The sequence below is a fragment of the Heliangelus exortis genome, chromosome 11 (assembly GCF_036169615.1).
Source record: "Heliangelus exortis chromosome 11, bHelExo1.hap1, whole genome shotgun sequence".
Taxonomy (NCBI): Eukaryota; Metazoa; Chordata; class Aves; order Apodiformes; family Trochilidae; genus Heliangelus; species Heliangelus exortis.
This window is the reverse complement of record NC_092432.1, coordinates 5695851-5722991: the sequence shown is the minus strand read 5'-3', so window position 1 is coordinate 5722991 and position 27141 is coordinate 5695851. Positions and strand designations below refer to the sequence as shown.

The following is a 27141-nucleotide window of genomic DNA, read 5'->3' as shown; positions in this document are numbered from 1 at the left end:
GTTTACAGAAGTGGAATCTGGTCAACAGGTTCAAGTTGCTCACTTCCAGCAGGCTTTCTCATCAAGATAACAATTTATATCCTGATTTAACATCAATAATACCTCATAACTTGTATGAATTGTTATACGAGTGTTACGGGTCTATGGAATTCTTAGAGCATTACCAGGGGAGAGAATGAGCAACCATTACATGTGTCCCATATCTTTGTCCTGTCCTGGGTTTATCTCCTTTGCAGCAGCATTGGACCACGTTTGCAGGCTGATGACTTGCATCTTTAAGTACATTAGGTTATTATAAGAGAGTTTTCCAAGTCTGAGGGTGGCCAGTGCTCTCTGGGTAATGTAAAAAAAAAAAAATATGCAATTTTATGACATTATTTCATTGCAATGTCAACATTTAAACAGACAACTGTACTTTAAAAAGAAGTCTGTATATTTTTTTTTCCCTCCCTCATACAAGAGCTTCTAAAGTTGAGATCTGCTAGTTGGGTTGTGGCATAGGAGGTCACTGTTTCTGTTTCCTATCATCGTGCTGTTCAAAATACTCACACACATTGCCTTTCTGGGTTCTGCTGCATGTTAGACATAACAGACCAGGCTTCTGGGAATTGTAACACACCCTCTAAGAGATGAACTGTTTACAAATTACAAATACACAGACGCTCAGTTCAAAAACCCAAGAGCAGATTAACTCCCTCCACCTAAACTATCTGTCTTAAATGAAAGGGCTTAATTGCCAGCTCCCCCTTTCTTTTCCCCTCTCCCCTCCCCAAATACCAGCATGGAGAACCGTAAAAGATAAGAGAGCTCTGTCCCTTTGGCACGAGCCATTTGGCTGATGAATGTCTTCTCGGATTTGTGCCATCTTGGACATGGAGTTCAGGCTCTGTTGTGTCAGCTCTGGTCTCTGTCAGGCTGTCTGAATAAGGGTTGTTCTAAAATCACATCCCTGTCAGTAGGAAGGTACAGACAATTTACATGCAGCTCGATTTAAGTTGTCTGATTTTTGACTGTTTCTATTTCTTTTACTATATTTTTTTTTCTCTTTTTTGACAATGACTATAGAGCTTTTAGAACAGAGTTACCTTGTTATTGAGTGCATCGTGGCACCAGACTGGCAAGAGTCTTGAAGTCTTCTTACGAATTTTAATTGTCTGGCTAAAATTTGCAGCTTCAAAACAGATGAAACTTAAATTACTAGTATTTCCAGGCCTGCTAAGTGATTTAAAAAGAATATCAGAGACAAAACTAAATAAACAGTTCCTGGTTTTGTTTGTTTTCTTGGGCTTTTTTAATGCCATGGTTAGCCAGTGTAGCCCCGTAGCCATTGTAGTGGAATGTAATCAGGAAAGATCAGATGACACCATCAGATGACACTTGGCTTAAAGCCAAGTTATTTGGCAACTTCCAAGCAATGTTTAGAACCTCATATATTAGAAAAAACAAAAGTGGGGAAAAAAATCCCCACAGAAGAAAAATTCCATGTTTCTAATGTAGGAAATACTGTCAAAAAACCGTACCAAAATACACAAAGGTTTATGAACACAATTCAAAGAGACTCCAACCAAACAAATTTAAGTCAAATTCATCCAGTAGCAAAGAGCTGACATTTTCCATTTGAGTTAGATTCAGCATGTGGAAACCTTCCGTATGGATCTTATTTGTACGGGTGGATTACGATGAAAATTGCATTAATTTTCTCCACAGTAAAGGTCAGTAATTGAAACATGAACCAGGAGTCTATTGTGTAAGATGCTATATCCCCATACTTAGGAAAGGTCATTCAGGACAATATCATCTCATTGTTTTCTTCCCTGGAAGTGTAAATAATTTCATTAGTTTTTTAGTTTTTCTTTTTTTTTTTTTTTTTTTCTTCAATACAACAATTGCAATATAACATTTCAACATCTCCCATTAAGTTTGCTGAAAAGAAATGATGGTCAAGACTTGAGAACACCCCATCACACCCAGGGTATGTTCAGACTAACAAGGAGCATTCACCTTCTCCCCAAAACTAGATTGTGTCCCAAAGAACCCCACAAGGCTTGTGTTTGTGTAGGTGTGGACTCCCTTAAATTGCTGCTCTTTCTTCAGCTGGCTCCTTGTGTCTTCTTTCTCACTGCTTCATAATAAGTGTGTGCAGAGACTGTGAGTCTGTTAGCCATGGAGAAGCCTAAGGGACAGATTCTGCTTCTTGCCTAAGCTATACTTGGTGCAGAGCTGGCTGATGGGACACTTCAGACCTCATGTGATCATCTGGTCTTGCAAACATCTTAGCTATAGTGCAATACAAGTTTCCAGTTGTCACTTAAGATTCAATTATAGCTTCTGCAAGTTTTCTCCAAGCATCTCATTAACCTAATCCATTTCTGATTAAGACAAAGTGCAGGGATTGCTCTGGTTGTGCTTTGCTTTTTTTTCTTGAGAGCATCCTGTGTACAAGAAATGAGAAGAAAAATGATTTGCTGGTATTTCTTATGCATTCTTTGGGACTGCTGGCATGATCCTTGTCCCAGCATCACGACCCAGCCATTCATGGGTTTAGGAGTGACTGGAGAGAGGACTTGAAATGAGGTACTTGCAGAAGACTTTTAGATGTCCTGGAGGCTGTGGCATGGCTCTCTTCACACAGAAATCTTCACTCTCTTATCCTGGAAGCATGTGAGCCAACACTTGAACCTCTCTAAATCTCTGGAGAAATATTAAGTAGCACTAGGCAGGTCACTGGACTAAGAGTTCTTGTCCTTTAAACATTCCAACTATTTAAAAATGTTGGTAAAATTTACTTAGAGTAAGACAAATGTATGAATAGTTCTGTTTCTCTTCTGTTGGTTAGATTGCTAGAAATTGTTACTTAGATTATAGATTATGATCATCCAGTAGTTTAAGACTACTCACCATCTGATTGTTCTCAGGCCTCATGTTATTTCCAGGAGAAAGCAACTATTTTGACCAATATTTTTCTTCTCCCTTTCCTTTTTAAAATCAAAGTTGACTAATGTCTTTTTATATCCAGTCAAGCTTCTTTCTTTTTGCTTCTTATGCCCATGTTTCTCACCTGAATGGTGTTTTATTCTGTTGTGACTACCATTACTGCTTTGAAACTTGTAGCAATACCACCAGGCTTTGTCTTACTTTGCATGTCTATGAAAACATGAGCAAATACCTCTTAAACCCCCTGCATTTCATGCTCGTGCAGAGAGAATTCAAGTTATGACCTAAGCCTTTGCACATGGGGGCTTTTTTCTTGAGCTGGGCTTAGGAGGCTTTTGCTGGTCGTGTAAGCATAGATGAAATTCATCTGATGTAAGCAAAGAAAGTGTAAGCATTGTTCAACAAGGTGTGAAGTGCTCATCTTCTGTCTTTTCAGTCAGTATTCCGCCCTCCTTTGCTGTAAGGTGATGTCCCACTTCTCTAGAAACGTCCTTTTAAGACCCACGGTGCTCTCCTTCATATCAGTCTGAAGTGATTCTCTTGGTTCTGGTGGAATTATTCCAGATTTCACACCTTTTTAACTGAGAGCATAAATTGACCTGTGTGTGTTGCATTTCCTCTGTTTGGTAATTATTTCAAGTACACTCAGTTTTGCTAAATTTCCCCAGCTGGGCAGGCACATTTGCAGCGTGGTGTTAATAAACAAAAAGATCCTGTGATGCACAGTTTCAGTACTGCACAAAGCAATTGCTCAGAATTTGCCAGCCATCCTCCCTGGGTATCCATCCCTCCTGGAAGTGCCAAGAAGCCCTTCTGGAGACACAGCAGACCTTGCAGCCCAGGGCAAGACAGTGACTCAGCAAGGCAGATTGCTGGGTTCCTTTCAGCCACCTTTGGCTCCCACCGAAGGCAGGATCCAGTTCAAGGTTGCTGTGGTGACTATTTTCAAAGCTCTGCCTGGAATTAATTTCAGCTACCACGGGACTGTCTGTCACTCCATGGCTACCACCTCCCACAAGAGCTTCATTCTGCCACTAGACTGAAACTCTTAGTGAAATATTCCCTGCAGACAATAGAGGCCAGTGGTCTACTGTTTATACCCATTAAAATCTTTTTTGCTTTCAGAAGTTCTTCATCTACAAGTATTTTGGCCTTAAGATGTTGTTTGGCACAGGTTTTGCTGGATGTGGTAAGGTCAGAGTTTTGTAGTCTAGCACAGAGCAAGCTGAAAGTTAAATCCAACTGTGGATAAGTCTGTTTTTCTCTGAATAACTAAGATGTTTGGGGGTTTTCTGGTTGGTTTTTTTATTTATTTATTTTGTTTTCTCCACTGGAATAATAGAAGAAGAAAAAGGCATGTATGCCCAAGCTTTTTTCCTTTCTTTTCTCTTTCCATGAAACTTGTTGGTTGCTAATACACTGGGGAACCCGTATCTGGTACGTGGGATAAATCCTGGTAAAACATTGCCCTAAAGTGCTTGTAGCAGCAGTGGCATAATGAGATAGCTACTGTAAAAAACTTAATCCTGAAAGTTAGGCCAGCCCAGGGCAATGCAGACTAACATTTCAAATTCTTGAAGCTATTCACAATTTTCATTTCTGGCTTAGTTGTCTGTGTCCTGTTTTCTTCCTCTTTCTAAATTAATCCCTATTTATTTTTTCATGCCCCTTTCCCTCATTTTTGCTCCCAAGGGTTCCTCAGCATTATATATTGAGTTTCCCTTAGCATGGCAAAAATCTGCTGATGAATACCACTTGTTTGAAAGTTGCATGCAGGTTTTCTTTTTGTGAAAATGTTTTACATCGAATCCAAGTGAGCAAGTATTTAGAACTTGCTTGTGGCTTCAAGCCTAAATTTTTAGTTATGTGCATATGGTATTTGCAGTATACATCAGAAATACACTTAGAGAACTATATTAAAAATTGTTTGGAATGTTGCTTACTGGTTTGGATATATCCAGAGGAAAAATACCCAAAGGAGAGTTTTAAAAATTAAGTTACAGCTTTTGGTAAAGATGAACGCTATTAATCATTGAAACAAATGATCACAAGACATGAGAAGAGCTCCACCATCCAAGTTTTCAATTCAGTTTTCAATAGATTCTTTGCTAGAGCAGAAGCAATAATGAGCATTATTGGGTCTTTGTTGCAGACCAGATGATGTATAATTTTTGCCTTCAGTCTCTTTCTCTGTTAGGTTTTAATGATTTGCCCATGCAAGCCCAGTACTGACCATTGAGCTTGCCCATTGTGAGCAGCATAACATTGTAGGGAAAAGAAGGAAGATTACAGAACTGCATTAACCCTTTTTTGCTTGTCCTTTTTACTTGTCCTTTTTACTTGTCCTTTTTAATGTTAAGGATTTCAGAAGCAGAAAAATCTAGAACCTGTTTTTCAGCATGGCAGAGATTTGGTGTCTTCATTTACAAGTGTAAGTTGATGTACATTAGCTGAACACAAAAGACTTGATTTCTGAATTTGCTGGGTGGTGTTTTGTTGGTTTTTTTGCTTCCCCTGACATGCTTAATCTTTTGTAAGAACCCTTTTGTGTTTTTGTTCAGGTAATTAGTGTAGAAATGAAGGTTCCTTAAATCAAGATATGCAAGGAAGATTTGAAGTAACACACTGATTATGTAATTAATTCTCAGTTGTAAATTCATTTTGATGGAGTCAATTCTTTCCTAGAGGCTGAGCACTAGTTTTGGTCCACCCACAGTGCTGTAATCAGCTAAAAAATAAAAAAGGAAAAGCCTTGAAGGAATGAAAGTTTCATGACCAATTTTCAGAAAAAAAATATGCCTAACCAGGCAGGATATTTATAATTCAGGTGAAAGCTGCTGAGCTGCGATTTTGAACCATAGGTGTACAAATTCTGTTTTCAAGCAGCATAATATGTTGAGTCCAAAAGAAATCAGAAAGGACTAATACCTGAGGAGGACAGAGAATTATCTGGGCAGTGGGACCTTGCACTAATGGCAAAGTGTGTTTAGTGGAAGATGTATTTAGGATCATTTTAAAATCTGTCACAAATAGAGTAATGTCCCAGTATAGCTTTCTGTATGACAGTTGCCAATTACTAACAAATATCGACCAGTGACTGCTGGCTTGATGGACTGTGGAGTTTCTTACTGCTTCCAACAGTATTTTGTGAGGTGCTGACTTCAGAAAATATAAACAACACTCCGGAACCCAAGTCATTTGGAAAATCCTGTTTATGGTACTTCATTTGTCTGCATCTCTCTTGCTTAACCAGTGGCCTAATCATCCTGTAGATGTGTTTAGACTGCAGGTTTCTAGAACAAAACAATAACAGCAATAAAAAGATGTTGACAAATTTCCAGGATTTTCAAATGATTTTGCACGCATATTGCTGTATGTGCTCCAAGGAACTCGTAGTTTCTGTTTTCTTAGTCTGCTTGGTGGCTGCAGCAGAAGTTATGTGTTTTGGTTAAACTGCATTCTCATCACTTTTCTAAGCTCCATCGAAGACGTGTAAATGAAGTCAGCATGATGCAGATAGAGCTGACAGATGATCTTCTTTCCAGCTCTGGGCAGCAAGAGTAGGCTTGCCCTGGAATATCACTTTATCTGAAGTGGTTTCTTTACCCATCTGAATTTGGACAAAATGAAATTCCCACAGGCTCTAGTTGCCCATGAGCTGCTTCCCAACTCCTTGTTCCAAGTTGGGTGCAAAAAAAGCCCAACTATGGTGAAGAGACCATTGTACCATTCCTAGTTAGTGAATAGTTAAATATAATCTTAATATGTCATTTACATTTGAGCCTAACAAGGTTATAACTGGAGTTGTGTGAAAATGACTTTTTGGTGCTATTTTCACATAAACTGACTATTTATTTATTTCATTCTGGGGTTATTTCACACCCCAAGGATTTCATTTTTGTTGGTTGTTTTATTAATGTAAAAATACTCATTTTCACACCCAAATGTGTGATTATTTAAAATGCTGCTTCTATTCATTGTGCACTCACTCGCAACCTCAAGGCAAATATTCAAATGTGTGGAGCTTGATAACTCTGTGGTGGTTTTCACCAGCTTTTTAAACTCAAAAATTACTGTGAAGAGAACTGGGCAGTAAGTAATACAGAGAATTACAAGGACTGTACTCTCATGTCTGCCCCTCAGCATCCCAGGATGGTTTATGTTACTCCAGCACACAGGGATGGAACAGTGCAGTGCCCTCTCTAATGCACACAAACTCTCTTACAGCACAGTAGTGCCAAAGGGCTGTACCCATGAGCCTTCCCCTCTCTGGCCCCATGCAGCTTTAAGGAGTCTCTGTCCCTCTCTCCTGCATGGAGAAACACTGTGGGTTTGCAACACAGAGGCAGAACTGCAGCAGAATTGATCCAAATGTCTCTGGTCCTTATTAACTCCCACGCATCCTTTCCCCCACCCCACTTGGTGAGGACTGCGGGGAACATGGATTCAACTTGAGTTTTGCTAGCATCTCCACTCTCTGGGCACTGACTGGTTAAAAACAAAACTTAAAATGTCTTTTTTCTAAATTGGGATGATTTTGGAGAGTCTAAATGTGATGTAAAATTGGTGTCCAGTGCTCTGCATTTTGTAATAAGTGAATGTTTTGCTGATTTCTTGCTAGAATATCTGCAACCACACCAATTTGCATGCCTGTGTGTGTGTTAGATTGCTGGCAAAGAAATGCTGAATGCTGATAATTGTATACTGATTTCCAAGACTGATTTAAGTAATTTTGATTTTTAATTCATTCTGTGCTTCCTTTTTATTTCTGCACATGTGTAGTAATGTCCTGCAATGTTGTTTCCTAAAATAAGCAGTAAGAAATGAAGTTTTGAGATGGCTGCTGTAAAAGGAAAAGTAATTTTCCTTTTATTCTTTTTTTTTTTTTTTTTTTTCCTCACCCAGTAAAAGGTCTCTGTATACAGAACGATCAAAAAAAATGTTGCATTTGCTATCTTGCTGCATATTTATGTACAAAAGATAACATGGCTGTTGGGACAGTACAAAGCTCAGAAAAGTGATATTCCAAAGTTCTGCAGAAGAATAATCTTGTTCTTGAGAAGCACTGAGCACCCAGTCCCCCCAACAGGTCAACTGGATTCAGGGGTGCTCAGCATCTGTTCTGGTTTGGCTTGCAGCTGGGTTCTTCAGTGGAAGCCTGGTTTGAGATCTGCAGTTTATTTGTGTTAGAAGATGTAGAAACCTCTGCCCATGTGCTGAGGGAAAAAAGACAGGAAACTATATGTCCTCATCTTACTTGTATGTGATAAACCTATGGTGTCTCTTCTTCCTTCAGTGCTCTACTTGAGTTCATGGATGCATCAGCAATATTGGGAATCCTACTTTCTTCACCTGAACAATTTAACAAACACTAAATGTATAAAATTTTTCCCTCTTTTTATTTTTATTAGGAATCTGAGAAAAAGGGGTTAATTGACAGAATCCACATGGTCCAAGAAATCATCTTAACTGTTCAGAGCTTCCTAGAAGAAACAGCATCATTTGGAGAGAGGATAAAAAAGTAAGTGATAAATTTTTCTTTCTTAGAGATGATTTGCAATGAAGCAGAGTGAAGTGGAGTGAATGTCTTGCTTCAAAAGTGACTTGAAAGTGTAAATGGAGAACCTGGTCATTCCCACCTCTCTTTCTTTCCTTTGAGTTTTTTCATTCCAAAAACCTTTCCAAAGGATAGAGAAGATCTGTACTCCACTGATGTACCTCACATTTGCCCAGATTTCTGCTCTTGTCTGTTGGTGATGGGGACTCATCATGGTGCACAAGGGAAAACATTGCCTGAAGCATCAGGCATTTCTTTTAATTTCTTCTGTGGAAAGTAGGTAGGAATTGATGGTTGATGCCTTTCCCATGCCCTCCCTGCCCTGGCCTAGCTACAGGGGTTACCAGTCACTTACTTTCCTGTCCAATGCATTGATGTTCTTCTCTCTTGACCATTTTGAGCTGTCTGCTTCCTGCTGGTGCCATGAGGAAGCACAAGGGCAGTTTTCTGGGTCTTACCACATGGGGAAGCACATAGGGAGGGTATTCCTGACCTTGCAAAAGAGGGAGGTGAAAAGCCTAAAAAGAAAATCCCACACATGAACTTGTATAGCCCAATCTTTATGGGAGCTAAATTGACCTGCATTGTTTTCTGTTTTGAACACAGTGATGGATTGTGATGGAGCCACGCTTTAATGAGAAGCTGGGTTCAAGCTAAAAATACAGCAAACGCATGTGCTGTGGTTCTGTGCTGGACACCCCAGCTGGGGTGGAAGTGGCCCAAAGATGTATTCCAGTCTATGAACAGGGCACTGTTCAGCCCAGCTGTGTAGCAGGAAGACTCAAAGTGCCTAAGCACTGTTAATTCTTGTATTCATTTTGGTAACAATGACCTTAAAGAACACATTGGGTCTTAATGTGGATGCCCAATGTAATTTCAGAAGAATTTCATTGTAATTCAACAGTAATGTGCCATTAAAAAGCTACCATCAAAGCTTTTCTGTAAGTGACAGACTTGACTGCTCTCCAGTTTGCTTCTGTCATTCTACATAGACAATCATGGGGAGTTTTAATAGTTTGACTGAACTGAGCTGTTTTGCTTTTTCTTTTCCTTTAACTTAAGCTACTTTGATTGATAATGATGGGCCCTCTCCCACCTATCTTTACTTAATATTTAATACATCTATTGAAGCTTAAAACTAATTCTTTTAGGATACTAATAATTTTATCTGTGAAGGGAAGTTTGTCTTATTTTATAGCCTGATAAGTGGTCCATGTTAATTCTCTGTTCTTCCTATTCCCCTCCATAATGATGTGGTGAAGTTAGCAGGCAGGTATTCCCAGATCTGTAAATCCAACTATGGAGTAATTGGCATTCATGTAGTCCAGGTGTCTCAACATTTGGAGCATGCTGTAGGATGTATCTTACAAGGGCACAGGGGGGAAAAAAGTAACTTCAAAGATGTATTGCCAACAGCTGCTCATGTTGAGTCCATTGTGGGCTTACAGATGAGTGGTCTGAGTGAAAAGAATTTCTGTTTTGTGCTACAATGCTGTGACAGTCTGCATGACTGTAGTAACTGAGCCTTTTGAGAGTGCTTCCCTTGGGAAAATTCCAGGCAGGTTGGCAGTGTTCAGAAGCATGGACTGTATGAAGCATATGCTGTAGCTTACCCATGACAGCCTCCTAGATACAGTGTAGTAAGGAAGTGTTGAAAACTTAAGGAAATAAAAGCAAATATGTAAATGTTGAGAGATCTATATAGAGTATTATTCCCTAATAGCTTGTGGATAAATGACTGGAACTGCTCTTTTGAGGTTTAGCATCAGTCCATTATTAATGAATCCATAATAACCCCAAGTATTTTTGGGGCTGAGTCTGGCTACCTGCCACATTTGAGTCACTGACTGACACACATCCCATGTCATCTCCACTGTGGCCACTGAGCCAGCATGGCCACATCTCCAGATCAGATAATCTGCACATGAATAATGGAGAGCTGACCAGTGAGCAGAGATGTGTAACAACTGTGACATGTATAAGAAGACATAAAAACAACTCACTACATGCCTAACAACTTCACTGAGCTCCCCAGAGACTGTCTTCTTATCATGATACCTCCCTCTCAGGTATCCACTTTAATCCATTATAGCATCCAGATGCAGGAATCTGCTTATCCACCTTCAAGAGGGTCTGCAGTTTACAAGTGCATTTGACAGCACCCAGCACTTCAGAGAGGTCATTAAATTATTATTGGGTAGCAGAGTACAAGCAGTGTCCAAGAGAAGAAATGTTGAGAAGTGTTATTGTTTTTCTTTACAGCACATTCAACTGGACAGTGCCTTTCCTCTCTGTCCTGGCCTGCTTGGTCCTGGCAGTAGCAACAATTGTTTTGTATTTTATACCACTGAGGTACATTGTTTTAATCTGGGGTAAGTTCTCCATCGTGTCTCATTTCCATGTGATAAATATAATATATATATATATATAATAATATAAAATGCTGTTACACAGACAATCAAGTTAAGTTGCTTCAAGATGAAGAAATATGCTTAAAATTGCCACTTCCCCCCACGCATGGGTGATCCAGTGATCTGCTTTTATTGAGGTTCTTTATAAGATTCCAACAGCACCAATGAAGAGCATTGTCTATATAAGCTACTTTCAATATTATTATTTTTCTGCAGGAGATTAATTAGGTTCCTGGTTCTGGAGACCCCCAGTTGGGAAATGCTAGGGAGTGATAAGATGTGTTTGAAGAGGCCTGGGGCCCAGGATCCTTTGGGTCTTAACTGCCCTCTTATTAGGGGGACCCACCAGGGTTCAGTGGGAGGTAATGAACATCTCTGTGTCACGAGTCAGAAAATATTTGTATGAAGGTGAATCATGAAGTAAAACAGGAGCTTTTAAGACTGAAAACTTTCCTGCTCATTTTATGAAGAAGATTAGATGGTCTTTCACAAAAGGAGGTGGCATTTCAGCTGCTGAAGACACTCTTCATCTCTTAGGGTGATAGCTTTTATGTCAGCCTTGAGGTGCAGTGGCTGAGAGCATGGTGCAGGAAGTCCTCACTGACCCACAGAACTACAGAAGCTCATCCCCAGTGTGGCTCTGGGCTGTAGGGATCACCAAGGCTGAGCTGTGTCTTGGCTCTCCTGGATGCAGGAAAGGGAAAGAATGAGAAGGTGGCAGTACCAAAAAACAACTCTTGGGCAAAAAAAATAAATTAAATAAAGCTTCAAATCAAAAAAAGAAAGGGCAGAAGAGAAGGAGAGAAATTGCTGGGAGTAAAAACTTAAGTAACAAAATATTGTTCTTGTATGGAAGACACGGTGAGTACATGAAAGCTATACATCCATTCTACATCATCTAGACTGACAGGGCCTTCAAATATGATACATGTTAAACAACTACCCTGTGGCAAGGCCTCAGAAGACCTTATGGTATTTTCTGTTTTTTGAAAATCAGGAACACAGAAAATTGTGTTGGCATTTTGCTACAAGTATACGGCTTAAAAGCTGTATCTTGGCTATGAAGCAGGTACATTTCAGAGACAGGAGAAAGCTGGATCAACCATCACATTTGAAATCACTTTCGGGGAAACTATGATGAGATCTTGGACAGGGGTATGATGGAATTGAACGCTGTTTTATGATCTGCAGAGGCAACCAACATTTCAAATTTTTTTTTTATATTCTTTGAAATGGGTTAGCTGATTTTCTTTGCTCTTATACCACACCTTTAGGTAGCCACACTACTGGTTGTTACTTGTCAGTGGGGAAGTGGTGACAGTGGGATGTTAAAAAGGTGCACTGGCACAAGGATAGAGCTGGGAAGGGTGCTTAAGTCTCTCATGCAATAGAGACGACTCTGGCTTAGGGCTGCTCATCACTCCCTTTCCTCCAAGAGAGAAGAGGCAAAAAACATAATGAAATCCTCAATAATAATGAACATTACACTGGTATGGGTTTTCTGTCCAGAGTAGGGACAACCTCTGACAGCTACAGCATAACTAAGTCCACAGAAAGGAGGAGTTTTGTTGCTGCAGTTGATAGGCCAGTTTATTCACCCAAAGATCAAAATAAAGTAAACCTTGTGATAAGTTTTCAGAGTTTCCCACCTCATAATATGGCCAACTTCTCAAATCTGGCTTTGCAAAAAAAGGATACGCTATGAGACATGATGGTGAAGGGAATCTTTCATTTTCAGAAAAAATGAAAGGAAAAATGCCTTTATCCTGCCCAATTATTTTCAGAGCCCTGAGGTTCCTTGGGCATGGAAAAAGGGAATGTCTTTGGTCACCTAGGGTAACAAATTTAACAGCAATCTCAGCTGCAAATTTGTGTATTCTCCCCATAATATCCCCCCGAATGAGTACATGCTGCAATCTTTTTTTTACCACATTGGTGACAAAAGATGATCCCCAAAGTAGAGAAATACCTTTGTAAATTATGCCTTCTCCTTTCATCAGGAGGCCCTTGTGAATGATTCCTCATGACAGGCAAGATGTGTGTGGCTTTAAGTCCGAGGCACTGTTTTCACACTAATTTTTACTTGTGAATTCCTCTTCCCTCTTTCACCTTGCCTGAACAATTTAGGAGGGAGGAAGTAAAAAGGCATTGTATTATTTTGTTTGCTTTCTTTTGTTTGTTTCCTAGGCATAAATAAATTTACTAAGAGGCTTAGAAATCCCCACGCCATCGACAATAATGAACTCCTAGATTTCCTCTCCAGGGTACCATCTGATGTTCAAAAGGTAAGTAATGAGTGGCCACCTCCAACAGAGGCACTGAGAGCTGTTGGGTGCTCTGCTTGGAGAACATGGTGCCACTGCACTTTTGAATAACAGAGATAAGGAGCTGGGAAAATCCACAAAGGGAGGAGAGGGGGGAGAGGGTGTTAGAAGAGCGGGGAGCCAAAATCCTTTGTCCGAAAGATAAAGTGATTGCAGAAAAATTATCCTGAAAAGACCTACTTAAAAATGATCTGGAAAATCACCCAGCATGGTTACTGAGTTATGATTTCTGTCACCTTTCTGCTCTGGTATTTGTACTGAGGGAAGAGTAAAATAGTCTTTTTGATAGAGATAACCATCCAAGAGGATTTGCTGAATCCTCCCTTTTCTCAGGACGAAGAGAGGGCATTATTTCTGTTACTTTGTGCTCACTGTGGGTTTTTTTCTCACATCAGCTGTCCCTCAAAATTTTTCCTCCCCGCCCACTTTGAGCTCCAGGCCTCCCTTGGACAATTCTCTGCTCATCTTTTTCTTTGAAGAAAGCCTTGAGATGAGTATAAAATACTCTGTGGTTGATCAGATCAATCTTCTACCATTATGGAATTATAACTTTTAACCTAACCAGAATCTATCCTCCCTCAATTTCAGTCCAGTCTTGTCTCTTCTTATATTTCTTTCAAATGGCACCACTGTCTTCAGTAATCTCACCTGTCTTCCTGGAAATTATTTGAACATTAAGTCCTTTAGCATGTCAAGATCCGTTTATTTCTTTTTGGAGGAAAGAAAATAGTCTTTCTGGGTAACAAAGTCACACAGTATAAAGGATTCCTTCTTTTGTTTTAAGCAACTGGAATCTGGGTCCTCAGGCTCTGATCCTGATGTCCTGGATCCCACTGGGATTGCACCTTCCTCTGTGAATGGTGCTACATCTGAAGTGAGGTCCTGCTCACTGTGAATGAGGGGATCCCAGTCTCACCTACAGTGATTTTACTTTGTTGGAGATGGAAAAATAATTGCACACATGCAATGTGGAGGCATCTGGTAGGAACAAGGTTGGAAAAGGCTTCTGGTGACATTTATCTCAGGAGGTCAGCAGATTGTTCGGTGGCAGCACTAATAACTTGAGAGAAATCTTGTTATAGACTGGTGGGAGGGAAAAAGCTACACAGAAAAGATCATAAAGACATTAAGATTCAGTGTGCTGTTATTTTTTTATCATTGCTCTTATAGAGCATGCTGTCTTTGCAATGATGGTTTGCATATGCCCTTTTAGTGTTTATCTTTAAAGATAAGCTGCTTTTCTATTTATGCTTTACTTAACATTTACGTTTGTAACATTTTCTTGAGTGGTTTCTCTCATTTTGGGAGCCTTTGAGCTCTCCAAGGAAAATTATAACCATTATGGGAGGAATGATAAAAGATCTTAGGACAGGGCAAACCTTCTCCAAGTTTTCCACTAGTTTTAAAACCAGTGAGCATCCATGACAGCCACACACTCTAGTAAAATTCATCCATGGCAGCTCCAAAGCCCCATTGCCTGATTCATTTTCTGTGCTGTCAATGCATCATCACTTCACTGTGGTACAGCAGTGAGTTAGAAATTACCTCTGGCTGTATTTTAGCCATTTACAGCCCATATGTATAGGACAAAAGAGGACGAGTGAAGAAGATGGCATGTTCAGCAAAAGTTTCCTGTGATGTCAATGGGAATGTTTCTCTGAAGCACAGCAGACAATTTGGAGATTGCACTAATTGTTGTCTGCTTATAATGTGTTTTATCCATTGCATTGTTTACAAAATTACTTGAAAGGTGGAGACAACTTTGTCCAGCTTCAATATGGGAAAATATTTTCATTTTTTGAAATGATTAAATGTCAGCATCCCGAGGTCTGTGTATGGTTTTGACAAATACCGTCTTACTGTGTTTTGGGATCCACTGGAATTGAAACTCCTAAGAGAAGCTTATTAAACCTATAGGTTAATGCCAGAAAGATAAGAAAAACAACTACCAAACCAAAACAAACCCAAAAGATCTATCCTACATTGCTGAAATCAGGTAAAACCCCATGTATCTCATTAGAAAAATCTGCTTTTAATATTTTCGTTTCAAGAAATGATGCATGACTTCTCAAATCCTTCCTGCAATTAATCCCCCGTGTTCCTGTGTTTAGAAAATGATTCATTACTTCTGAACCTTCCTTGGTTTCCCTTGGTTTGTCCTTGGGGAGCCATTAACACACACTGTAGTGAGCTAGAGTTACCTAACTGCAAACGTCACGTCTGTTTGTTTTTACAGGTGCAGCGTGCTGAATTGAAACCATACAGCAGCTCCAGTCCCATCAGGAGGAAGCGGAGTATGCTGTAGGATGCAGCATCTCCCTCTCTACCCCCCACATGTGCACGAGTTTTCCCCATCCCCTTTTGCTTCAGAACAACACTAGAAGCACCACCACAGACTTTTTTTGTTTGTTTTGTGAAGATGCGGTTTTTTAGAGAAACACCCATCTTGGGTTGTCTTTTGTTGGGTTGTCTTTTCTGTGTGGAGCTGCAACACCCAAAAAAAGAGCATGGAACATGCTCAAGAGGTGGAACATGTCAGCGTTTGTGGGGTGGAGAGGAGAATGGGAGAGGACAATGCATCAGCACATTGTGGGGTTGGTCTATTTTCACCCCCTTTGATTGCAGAGTCAAGGCTGGATGTGGCAGCACTCCCTCTTTTATGCAGGCAGAGATAATTCTGCTTAGTGCAGATCAGCTGAGCTGCTGTGAGGAGATGCTCTGGACCAGCTTTTAACATACCCAACAGATTTACATTAAGATATGAAAGCTATTCTTTTCTGAGCTAAATCACTATGCCTAGAAAGGTTTAAGCTCTGAATTAATGAGTCTTTGATACCCATCTTCTTTTCAAGCAGTATACATTTTAAAAAGTTTGTAATCATAATTAGCAGAAAGGGCTTGGAGCTACAACAGTATCTCAGTATTTCATCCAGCACTTGTGGTGTTTTGGTTTGGGGGTTTTTTGGGGTTTTTTTTTTGTTTTTTGTTTTTTTTTAAAAGCCCACTCTGTGGTTAACCCTTTGGATACTGGAGTCATTGGAGATTCATTGCTGGCAATGGGTGCACGAGAACCTTCTTCTGTGAAAGGATTAAGAGACTGTAGAAAAGCCTAACTCACTGACCTGAAAGGACTCTGTTGACTTGCCTTTTATAATTCCATCTCATCAGATATTTTCAGCATAGGTGTTGTTTTTCTGTCTAAATCCATAGAGGCCAACACTACAGATCCAGGAGAAAAAACACTTTATAGCCTTAAAGAAATAAGTGCTTGCACAGAAAGAGAGCACAGGGCTCAGAGATGAGGTTGTGCAATAGTGTGCAGGATGTGATCAACCACTGATATCTCATAGGAGTCTTCCTTGTGGTTCACAAGGGGAGAGTCAGAAAGTGAAGTCTTTGGAAACTGAGTAATGAGGAGACAGAAGGAAAAACCTCATTTTCTCTCCTGAGGAGACCGTGTTTTCCTGCTTGCTTGCCAATCTTTTCGCCATTGTGCTTTTGCTTTATATAATTCAGATGACCAGCATTATCTGTGTTGCTTGACTGAGGAAACTGAAATACAGAATCATACATAAACCTGCCTAATTTTGGCAAGAGTGTAGCCCCCTGACCTTTAGGTGCTGTAGGACCTGGTGGGAGCAACTTGGCACCATGCTCAGTAGCATGAGAACTGGAGTTGCTCTTTGTGATTCCCAGGCAGGGGTCACCAGCCTGGAGAGGTTGACAGTAAAAAGAAATAGATAATCCTGAGAGACAAGTTTCTTTTAACAAGAGAAGACTTGGAAGTATCTAATGAAAGCGAAAACATGGAATACCTTGCTTATGGATCAGAGATCCAAATAGAGTCACTCTGTGTGGTTCCGTAATGCGATCTTGTGTGCCTGTTGCATGAATGAGAAGAAGGAAATCTTAAACCAGAGTATCTTCCTCTGGATTGTTAGAGAGATTCAGTGATTTTTCTAAAAGTTTTTTCAAGTCACAAGCCCCACAGTTACACAGTGCCATGTTTTCATTGACGGGGTTGGATAAAGAATGTATTTTGCTCATGAAAAGTTGTGTGTAACTGGAAGTGGAAAGATAGAAAAAAAAAGGTTATTTAGGTTTAAAACATCACAAAAATGCCTCTTCATGTGCACATGTGCTTGTGTACCCAGCCATGTACAGAGTTGTGTATAAGTAAGACTATATATAGATATAATGTATTTATAGGTGAGTGTGTGTGGGAATATGGGTGGATATACAGATTTTTAAAACTTTAAAAATGTTTATGAAAAATGCCAAAGATTCTAAAGCTTATCATCTTGTGTCTGTTCTTCATTTTGCATCTTTCCTGGCATGTGTCTCTGGCTGAGCCAGATCTCTGCATGATTTGATTTACTTTAAGTTAGTGAAGCTGGTTGGAAAGAGCCTTGTAGAAATTATAAAATCTCCAGTAAATCTTCTTCTTGTGCATACAATAGATGTCCGTGGACCCCTTTTGTAAACCAGTTTCTCAATTTTCTGTGTAAACAATGCCTCATTGTCTTGCATATCGTCTGGCTTATCATACTGAAGTCTTATCATTTTATAAGGACCAAAGTCAGACATATTTAACCTGGCATGTGAGATCTTATTGTTGATTTGAGTGAAAACATTCAATTGCACAACAAAATTGTTTATTTATTCAGAAGTTGGAACTGACATTTTCATAAATTTTTTTTCCTATAGATTTTTTCTCGTGGAACTGATTTTTGCTTCTGGATACAGGGTGATACCTTTTTTTTTTTTTTTTTTTTTTTTTTTTTAATGTAGATACATTCTGTTTCAGAATAATTTTTATTAGATTGTTATGCTGGAGAAATACCAAATGAAGGGGTTTGGATGGTCCAATACCTATGTATGTTGTAATGGGCTCTTTGTTTTGATAAATGCTATTTGAAATGAAATAAACATTTGAGGTTAAGCTGGTGCTTTTATCTGGATATGGAGATATGTTTCCCATTGTTTGAAAAATGCTTACTGTGCTATAATTTTTAGTTTCTCACTAGACAAGCAACTATATCACTTGCCAGTGTAGTGAAACAACACCAGAGGTTACGTGTAATGGAGACTGTGCTGCTGCAGAAGAGGTAAAGCCTTGCTCCATCTGTATGCAACCCTTCAGCAGGATTTCCTAGCCCTGCCTGAAGAAAAGGAGGATTATGAGCATTTACTGCACTGTCCAGTAAACAAACTCTTTATTCAGACTTTTAATTTGATTCTTAAAGCAAGAATAATAGTTGATACATTTCTCTATGTGTCCACTTGCATGTGCGAAATCTCAGTTTTTCTACTGTTAATCTATTCATTGTTTAGCATGGAAGTTATAAACTTACATTTTAATTTAAAGTAGTCATTTCAGTGATACAGTGTATAATATATGCACATCTCAAAGCCTCTAATATTAGAAGGCATTCAGAAATTCAAATCTAAGTGTTTTGGATGACTGTGAATTGCAGAATCACGGAGATACCAGAGTATGACTGAACATATCCACTACTTGTACCATGTGTAAATGACTGGATTTGACATATGTGTGCAAATGCAATATGTACTCATGTTTGCACAAACATAAGCTGCTGCTAAAGGTTGATTTCTTTAATAATCATAAATAGGATGGAGAACTCTGCTCCCCTATAGATCACTGTAAGTAAACTCAGTCACCAAAATGTACCTTGTGGAAAGCAAGCAAACAACTGAAAAAAAGAAGTCAGTGGATGTAGTGAAATGAGGCAACCAGGTGCCACTAATTGCCAGGCAGTGGGCATGAGCTTGTGTTAATCCCACCTGTGCCTGATTAAGGCGGGCACTTACTGAGCATGAGCAGGATTAGGGGGCCAATAAAAAGTGAGGCTTGGAGCACGAGCCCAGCTCACTCCTGAGCAAGCCAGCAGAGAGGTTAGTTGCTTTTGGAGCAATAGCACTGATCCAGGCTAGTCAACCCTGAGGGCAATAGACTCAGAGCACTATTCGTGAGTTTCTGCTGGGACACTCCAGATGTTGCAAGTCGAACCTCTCTTAGGGTAAGGCACTCCAAGGTCCAACCAGGTGTCCCAGCAGGTGTCCTCATTTCACTACAAGTGGAGATGTCACCCACCTTTTCTTTTTCCCTGCTTGCAAAGCTCTGATTTTAACCTTCAGCTGTATCTGTTCCTCCCTCTGCTTCCTTCCAATCCTTTCCAGAGCCACATAGAAAGCAGCAGTGAGCCCAAGATGTTCCCCGTGGACCTGGGGCTCCACCAGAGAGCCTAGCCCTGCAGCCCAACCAGCCTGTGTCTGGCTGCCTGGCAAGGGAAAGGGCTTATCCCCTAAAATCAAACTGGTTACTAGTCATTCCCTGCTTGGGGTAAGAGCACTAACAATGCCCTGAGTTGGGCTGTCCCACAAGAAAACAGAGACCTGATATTTAATTTCCTGTACTCTATATGGGGCTACATTTTATTTTATATTTGTTTAATTTGGAGGGCCTAATCCTGCAGGCACCATGACAAGTGGAATTGGAGTTATTTTCCCATCAGACCAGTAGATTCACACCAGGAAGGAGTTTGGCAGTTCTGATGTGTTAAGAAAAAAATCAACAAAATACATTCTAATCAAACCATAACCTTTAGATTCTCCATTCTTTTAAACTAAGACTATTTGAGAAACGTTGGCTTTGACTCTAGGAGACTATAGAATGGGCTAGAAGTAAATCCTGTTCTGACTTGAATACGTCCTTTGTATTCTATCTGTTATGCAACATGTGTTGGGCCCTTGTGCATCTGCCCCTTCAGATCACATGGGGATGTGATAAGAACATCTTTTTAGCATCCTTAAAGTTAGCATCTCAGAAGGAGGCTGAGATACTACAAATGATTATTAATTTGCTGTATTGCAGATGGAGTGTTTTAATCATTCTCAAATTGGGGTAAGTTTGCATCATTTTGGGACAAAGTATCCACCTGACAGTTTATAAGTGAGCAAAGACTCAGCAAGAACGGTAATAACATAGTTCAAGGAGCATGTGAGCATAATCATATGTTTATGATTAATTTAAATATTCATAAGCATTTAGAAATAACAGAGTGGGGGGAAAAAAGCCCCCTGACATTAGACCATTTTTAATCTGCTTTTTTTTCTGTGATGTTTTGACTTAAAACAGTGCAGCTTTTCAAGTGACTTTAGAAGGTCATTTTGTTTTGAATAAGAGACTGCCTCTGACATGAATCATGAAACTGAGCATGGGGGAGCAGGAGGTCTTGGTGTTTGCAGCAGCAGCACCTGGGCAGGAATGAGTTCAAGTTCTCAGTGTGGCTTTAACCTGAGGGCTGGTGATTCTTGTTAAATTTTACATGAAGGAACATTGCCAGTTGGTTCCTGCCTGTTGTATTGAACACCTGCAATTTCCCTCTTGGCTGAACCTGATGGTATCACTCTTAAAGGGAAAAAAGGAAGAGCTGGAAGACATGCTGGTCTAAACTTGATTTTCACTGATGTTCTACTGTAGCCAGCCTTCTAACCACTTGAAGATTTCCTTGCAGAAGGAAGGTAGGACAGGTTCATAGATGGGGTACATGCATCTGGTTCTGGGTCTTCAAGGGTAAATCATGCTCAGATTTAAATGGTCTGTGCCTCAGACTGTTGGCTGCTAGAATGGCTCCACAATGCCACGTGCTTGCCTAGCACATTTCAAGAGTGGCCTTCAATCCATGAAGGTAGGACAAGGCACTGGGCTTCAGCAATTTGAGGGGTAGATGGATGGGTATGAGTAGGGAACCTGTGCTATAGATGGGGGCCTTACACTTTCAAATGCATGGTCAGCCTGGATTCTCCCTCAGTCCCAAAGGGGCATGGGGATAAAATGGTGCTGGGCCAAAACTCCTTCAGGGAAGTGTGAAATCTGCTCACCATCATTGTTGCAGCGACTTCAAAATACTGGCAAATTGTTCAGTTGCAGCCTCAACAGAGGTAAGTGAATATAAAAGGGGGTTTATCTTAATCGCAGTAGCTTTTATTCATGCTGTGGTTATATTTTTAAGGAGATAACCTGAAAAAAGCAAAAAAAGCTTTTTTTTTTTTTTTCCTGAGCAAACACTTGCTGCCACTTCTAGCTCCTGTGTTAGAAAGATGGGATTTGGCTCATCTTTGATCTCTCACTCTTGTGTAGTAGATCTCTCACTCTTATGCACAGGCTTGAGCCTGTGCATAACAAAACCGTGTGCTATTCAGTTGCTCAGTACTGTCACCTCCCAAAGTAAATATCTTGTCTTCATTTTCAAATAGAGATGCACAGCAGAAAGAGCATATGTTCCTACAGACAAAAAAAAAAAAAGTTTTATTGACTTGTGTGCTAAATTTTGCTTTGATTGTGGCAGTCTGGTTTCTCCCTCCACCTTCTGTCTGCCTGTGGTCAGCTCACTCTACAGAGTGAATGTCTGGGGCTGCAACCTCGGAAGAAGGGGCAGAGAAAGAAGAGGGAAGTCTCCCTCCATCTCTGGCAATAGATGACTTTACTGAAAGTCAATGCCATTCCCTTGCATTTATCACTGCCACTCTTGCTCTGCATATTTTTGGTATTCGCCATGCATTGTTAGCAGTGATTGTCATGTAATTAAATCACTGCTCATCACAAGAGCCTGTTTTTATGCTGAGATAAGCATCAGAAGTCTGCTGCAGCATCCCCCAGATCAATAAAGATGTTCCCTGCAGGATTACAAATAGTCTGGGGTTGTACAGGGCACTAGAATTAATTAGGAATGATTTCTCTTCTTCTTTCTTCTTTCAATACATTTTTAATTGTTTATCCATTTTCGATGGGTTTGTTTTTAACTCTACTGTGACGTCCCAGATGCTGTTGTTCAGACCTTTTGAGTATGATACAATATGAAATTAGGCAATACTAACTCTCTGTAAGCAGTCACTATTCATTCCATGGTCATGTGGAAGTATTGCTTCTAAATATGCTTTTGAATGAGATATTTGCATCTTAGGCTTTGCGCTTGAGATTACATTTAAATGGGTTTATTAAGTGGTTGAGCTTGGAGATACAAACCCGATGCATAACCTTGAGGTGCTATCCTGAAGATTTTGGCTTTTTGATTGCAACATCAGAGGGCAAGTGGAGAAACCTGAGCCATTTTCTGAGGACGTATTTTGTCCAAGGTCATAGAGCAAGCCTGTGTCAGAAAAAGGACTAGCCCCATGGATTATTTTTGTTTCTACTTTTCTATTCACAGCCATCCCCTTCTCTTTGCCTTGTCTTTAAATTTTCTCCATGCCAAACTGGTATTATCACCCTCCATGGGATGTTGACCCAGCATCAGGATCTGCTCCTCTGTGCCTGAAGATCTGTCCTATCCACAGGGAAGCCCAAGCTAAGTACAACTTGGTGCCTTGAATCTAGCTGAGACAAGACTCTGCTGACCCAGGAAAAAAGGGCTCAGCAAATCACTGTGTTGCCCCAGGTAGCCTGAAGGAAGCTTTGCACTGGGCATGCATGCCACCATGCCCACAAATTTGGAGGAAGGAGCCTTCAGGTCCTGCCAGAAGCTGGCTGTGCTCAGAGGGTGATCTGATGCAGGCTCCTCTCAGCCAGGCAAACCCCAGGATGGCATCTGGCAGCACAGGAGAGGAGCTGCAGCATCTCTGGGTTAAAAACTTGCTTTGAGCCCTCTGAATGAGCCTCTTGGTCAGCTCAGAGTGAGCTGCTCATGGCCCACATCCCACCAAAGCAGAATATTTTCTCCTCCACTGCAGCGTTGTGCACTATCAATAGAAAGTACTGCACCTTTCTTGCTTGTGCCAGCGGAGCCTTGGTGACTCCAGCAGTCCATCCTGGCCTGTCTCTGCATGACAGAAAATTCAGACTTGCTGCTTTTCCAGTTGCCACCTCCATCCTTCCTGGAAAGGGGCTCCAAGGGCTTTTGCTTGTCCCCTGTAGCTCTGCAGAGCTGCTGTGCCCAGGAGTGCAGCCTATGGACAGGCAGAGAAGGTGAGGAGTCTTGGAGGGGTGTGTGGGTTATAGTGCACATGCATAGAGTTAGGCTTTTTTTACAGGGAATTTCTTTCCAAATAGTTATTTTCCATTTTCTTTTTTCCATTAATCACAGTGCGACTTTGATTGAGGTAATTCAGAACAGGAGGCTTCTGAAAAATACGTGCTTAGCCCAGGTATTTTTGACAGAAATAATTGTTGTCATTGTCAGCTTTTGAGGTCCGTTTGCTTGCCATCAGCCTTCCATTATTATTATTATTATTATTATTATTATTATTATTATTATTATTATTATTATAATAATACAAGTGTGTGTGAACTAAATTTAAGTTTGCTGAATATTTTGGTTGATTCACATTTTAGGAAATGGTTGGCACTCATGCTATGGCAAATTGTGCAATCTTGTAGAAAACTGGTCTACTTTACCCAAAGGGAAGTGAAGTATACTGAGATTTTCAGCAGGCAGCTGCCTGAAGTTCAGTGTCCACCATCCCAGTCCTGCTGAAGTCAATGCAACTCTCCCATTGTTCTGGAATTAGCCCTGGACAGAATTGCTGGGTAGTCACCTCCGTGGCAGTTGCATGGATAATTTGCAAATTGTCCTTGAACTGTGTGTATAAAATGTGTCTGGTATGGTGCTAATTTACTGGCAAGGTCTGGGTACACAGATGCAACACACTGCTCAGGGAGACCTTCAGCCATGTCCAGCTTCTGGTTTAGAGGTTTGATTTCTATGCAGTGTGTCAGGGATGTCTGATGGGTGGGTTCAGCCCACCCTTCATGTTGGTTTAGAGACCTCCAGCCAGCCCAGGATTTGCCAGGGAAGGCATCAGAACCATTTCTGTAAAAATAACCCCTTCACCCCCCCCCAAATTTATCTAGTTCATGCCTGGATGTTACAAAACCCTTGTTCAGGGCTACAGGACATGGGTGGACATTATCTGTCCTGTGTTCCGGCTGGGTTTATTTTGGGGTAGTCAGAGAGGAAATCCCAGTGTAGAGATGGGTGGGACATTTTTGTTGAACTGATGTGAAAAAGAAAAATACCTGGCCATTCGCAAGGGTTTGAACTCTTAGCAGAAGGATCTGGGAGATGGATGAATGTTTGGAGGAGAGGTGACGGGGGAGTCAAAGGTCCCGTGGCATAACTCATCGCAGTGAGAAGTCCCTATCTCACAGTGCAAGTCTTAAGACCTGGCTGGCAGCAGTATGACCCACAGCAGTCGATTCATCAGAAGGATTTCCCGTCTAAATATGCAGATGTGTGCACAATTATTTTACCTGGCTTTGCAAATGCAGCCCACGTCCCCGCGCACTGAAATAAATCTTGGCGCTGTCCCTTTCTGAAGGCATTTCAGGTTCAGCCTGGATGCCTGCATCCTGCATGGTTTTGTTCAGCAGAGTCCTTGCAAACACCCCGTCTCCTCTTCCCTTTCCGCTTCCCTTTCCTCCTCCTCCCATCCCACCCCAATCACTGCTGCCCAGATCCATCCTTCACTCGCACAAAACTGATTTCTGTTTATGGAGCAGCTGGCAGCAGCGATGCTCAAGTGCTGAGCGATGACTAAGAAACAAGCCCACTTTTCCCTTAGCTGTCAGGAGCTTTTAGAAATAAAACCCTCTTCTGAGGAAGTCAGAACAGCAACAGGAAAATAAGTAAAACCTATTATAAAACAGTTGTCCAAGAACTTAGGCACGGCGCGGGGTAGAGATCAATATGCTGTGGTTAAATCTATTTTCACACTGTGTTCTATTTCACAGTTTAATGGTGTTTTAATGTGTCTGTCACTGAGCCCCCTTCATGTTATGCAGGTGGAGCCTTTACAAAGGAGAAAGAAATAACGTTGGCTTTACAAGCTTCACAGTAACATCTTATTTACCAGCTGAGATTTGATGCTTTCCTCTCTGAAAATACGCCAGGGTTTGACTATTTTATTTCATTTATTTTATTTTTTAGAAGGCGTAACGTGGTGTTGCATTTACAATAATTTTTAGATGGCTTTTGGGGAATGCCTGCAGGGATGGGAGCAGCAGGAATGTGCGTGTGCTGGTGTAGAAGGAACAGAAATATCTACTGCTATTTGCACAAGCTGAATGCAAGGAGGACATGCAAAATTCCCAAGCTTGAGTTTGCATCCAATCCAAAATGATGCATTGGACTCATCTGACATGGGAGTGTTGGATTGGTCCTGGGGAGAGTATGGAGGACAAAGGAGAGATCACAGCCCCAGGAAAAGATGCTGAGAGAGGGTGGGGCAGAAGGAAAGTTGATTCCAGATCACACCAGTGGAAGGGATGAAAGCGGAGGGAAGGAGAGAGAGAGGGAGCAGAAATAAAGAAAGAGGTGAGGTATAAAACTCAGGATATGTGCAGTGCTAGAGCACAGACCCAGGCCTGTCCTCAGTGTTTGGGATGAAGCATTTTCTATCTCCACAGCTCAGCTCACAGTCTTTGCCTAGAAGTTGAAGAAGGAAAAAACCACGTTCTGCTTTAATTATATCTGTTGAGTTTCATCTAGGGAAGGGAGAAGCTAGGACATCCTAGTGAAGGGGTGCTGCTGGCTCTGGGTTTCAGGGTGTGCAAATACTGTGTGTTGGTGTGCTGGGGAGGGTGCTTTGACAAACTTCTTGCTGCCTGGAGATGGCCCCTGGCTGCTGACATTTCCCTGTGCTGAGATGGTGTAGCACAGCTACATTTTCTTATGCTGATTGGGCTGAGTAAACCACAATTCAGTAGCTCTTCTGGTTTTGCCATGAGTGAATCTGGGTGGGTGTGTCCTTCAGAGAGACTTTTTCCAGACATCCTTGCACTGTGCAGTGTCAGTGGAGTCAGAAGAGGACAATCTGCTTATGCTGGTGGCTTCTCTTGTGTGATCTCTGTCCCTCAGGTCTTTGCCCTCAGCATGTCCCTCACGTAGCCAGGAGAGCACTCTCCTCCACAGCTGTTTTGCCTTCCCACCTCCCCCATCCTTTGCTGCCTCAGTTGCTCCTCACCCTTCTCTTCCCTTTTCTCACAGCCAAATGACTTTGTGCAGCCTCCTTGAAGGGCAAAGTTGTAGGGAGGGCAATGCATCAGAGGAGGAGATATAATATTAAGTCATCTTAGGAACAACTTGTTAAAAATCTCAAGCTTCCCCTCTACTGCTTGTTTTGCTGGAGTAGTCTGCTCTGTCAGGGTCTGCTGAGGGCAGGTGCTTGCTGGACTGTGGGTTTTTAGACTTGCAGAGCACTGACTTTGCTTAACCTCTGTGTCCCACTGTAGCAGAAATGCCTGCAATGTGTGTTTTGGCCTTGGTGTGCTGCCTGCTCTGAGTTCATCTCTTTCCCCCTTCCGTTTTCCATTGTTGGAACAACAATCTTCTTCTGGATGCAGAGTGCAACCAGCTCTGTATTGTGAGGCCAAAACAAACTCTCTGCTAGCTGTTTTCCATCCTCCACAAGGTAAAATACCAGTGCTGAGAGGAGCTGAACCCTGGTGGGAGTCTATTGTCTGGAAATCCAATGACTAACTTCATGGGGCAAAATCTGTCTCAAGCAATACTGCTGAGAAATGAATTTGCATCCTTTGGAGCTGGAGGATCAAGGTATTTGGAGCTGTGAGAAAAGGGATGACTTTACTTTCTGAGGGCTGTGGCAGTTCCTTCAACAACCACCACTGCTACCAAAATGCATTCACCCCCCCCTCCAACACCCTGAGCTGCAAGCCTTAGCTTCTCAGCACCTGCTCTGTCTTTTCCAAATAGATGGAAACCTCAGAGTTGGGGACAGAAAACACTGGGGAGCCAGAGTCCCAAGGACCTGCTGAAATAGGTTCAGTCAGTTTTTCTCCTCCAATTTTGCAAATCCAAGGTAGTCAAGGCAGGTTGTCACCCAACGCCCCTTGTGCAAAACCTGCAACATGTTCACATCTGACCTTATGTGAAAT

At 41.2% G+C, this 27141-nt stretch overlaps 1 protein-coding gene and 1 long non-coding RNA gene across 5 annotated transcripts in view; one reads left to right on the top strand and one right to left on the bottom strand.

The window, feature by feature from the left end:
- The window catches only part of MCTP2 (multiple C2 and transmembrane domain containing 2), a 116121-nt gene extending 97934 nt beyond the window's left edge, over positions 1-18187 (top strand). For 2 of the 3 annotated variants that reach the window (XM_071754267.1, XM_071754268.1), the window contains 4 exons: positions 8346-8455; positions 10754-10863; positions 13090-13187; positions 15463-17683. In XM_071754267.1, coding sequence (XP_071610368.1) covers positions 8346-8455; positions 10754-10863; positions 13090-13187; positions 15463-15531 — 387 coding nt within the window. In that variant the 3' untranslated portion in view covers positions 15532-17683. Of the gene's footprint in view, positions 1-8345; positions 8456-10753; positions 10864-13089; positions 13188-15462 lie in introns of all 3 variants that reach the window. The other variant, XM_071754266.1, reaches the window with a different exon arrangement.
- LOC139800807 (uncharacterized) overlaps positions 1-27141 on the bottom strand; it is a 369707-nt gene that overhangs the window by 244807 nt on the left and 97759 nt on the right. The window lies entirely within an intron of this gene.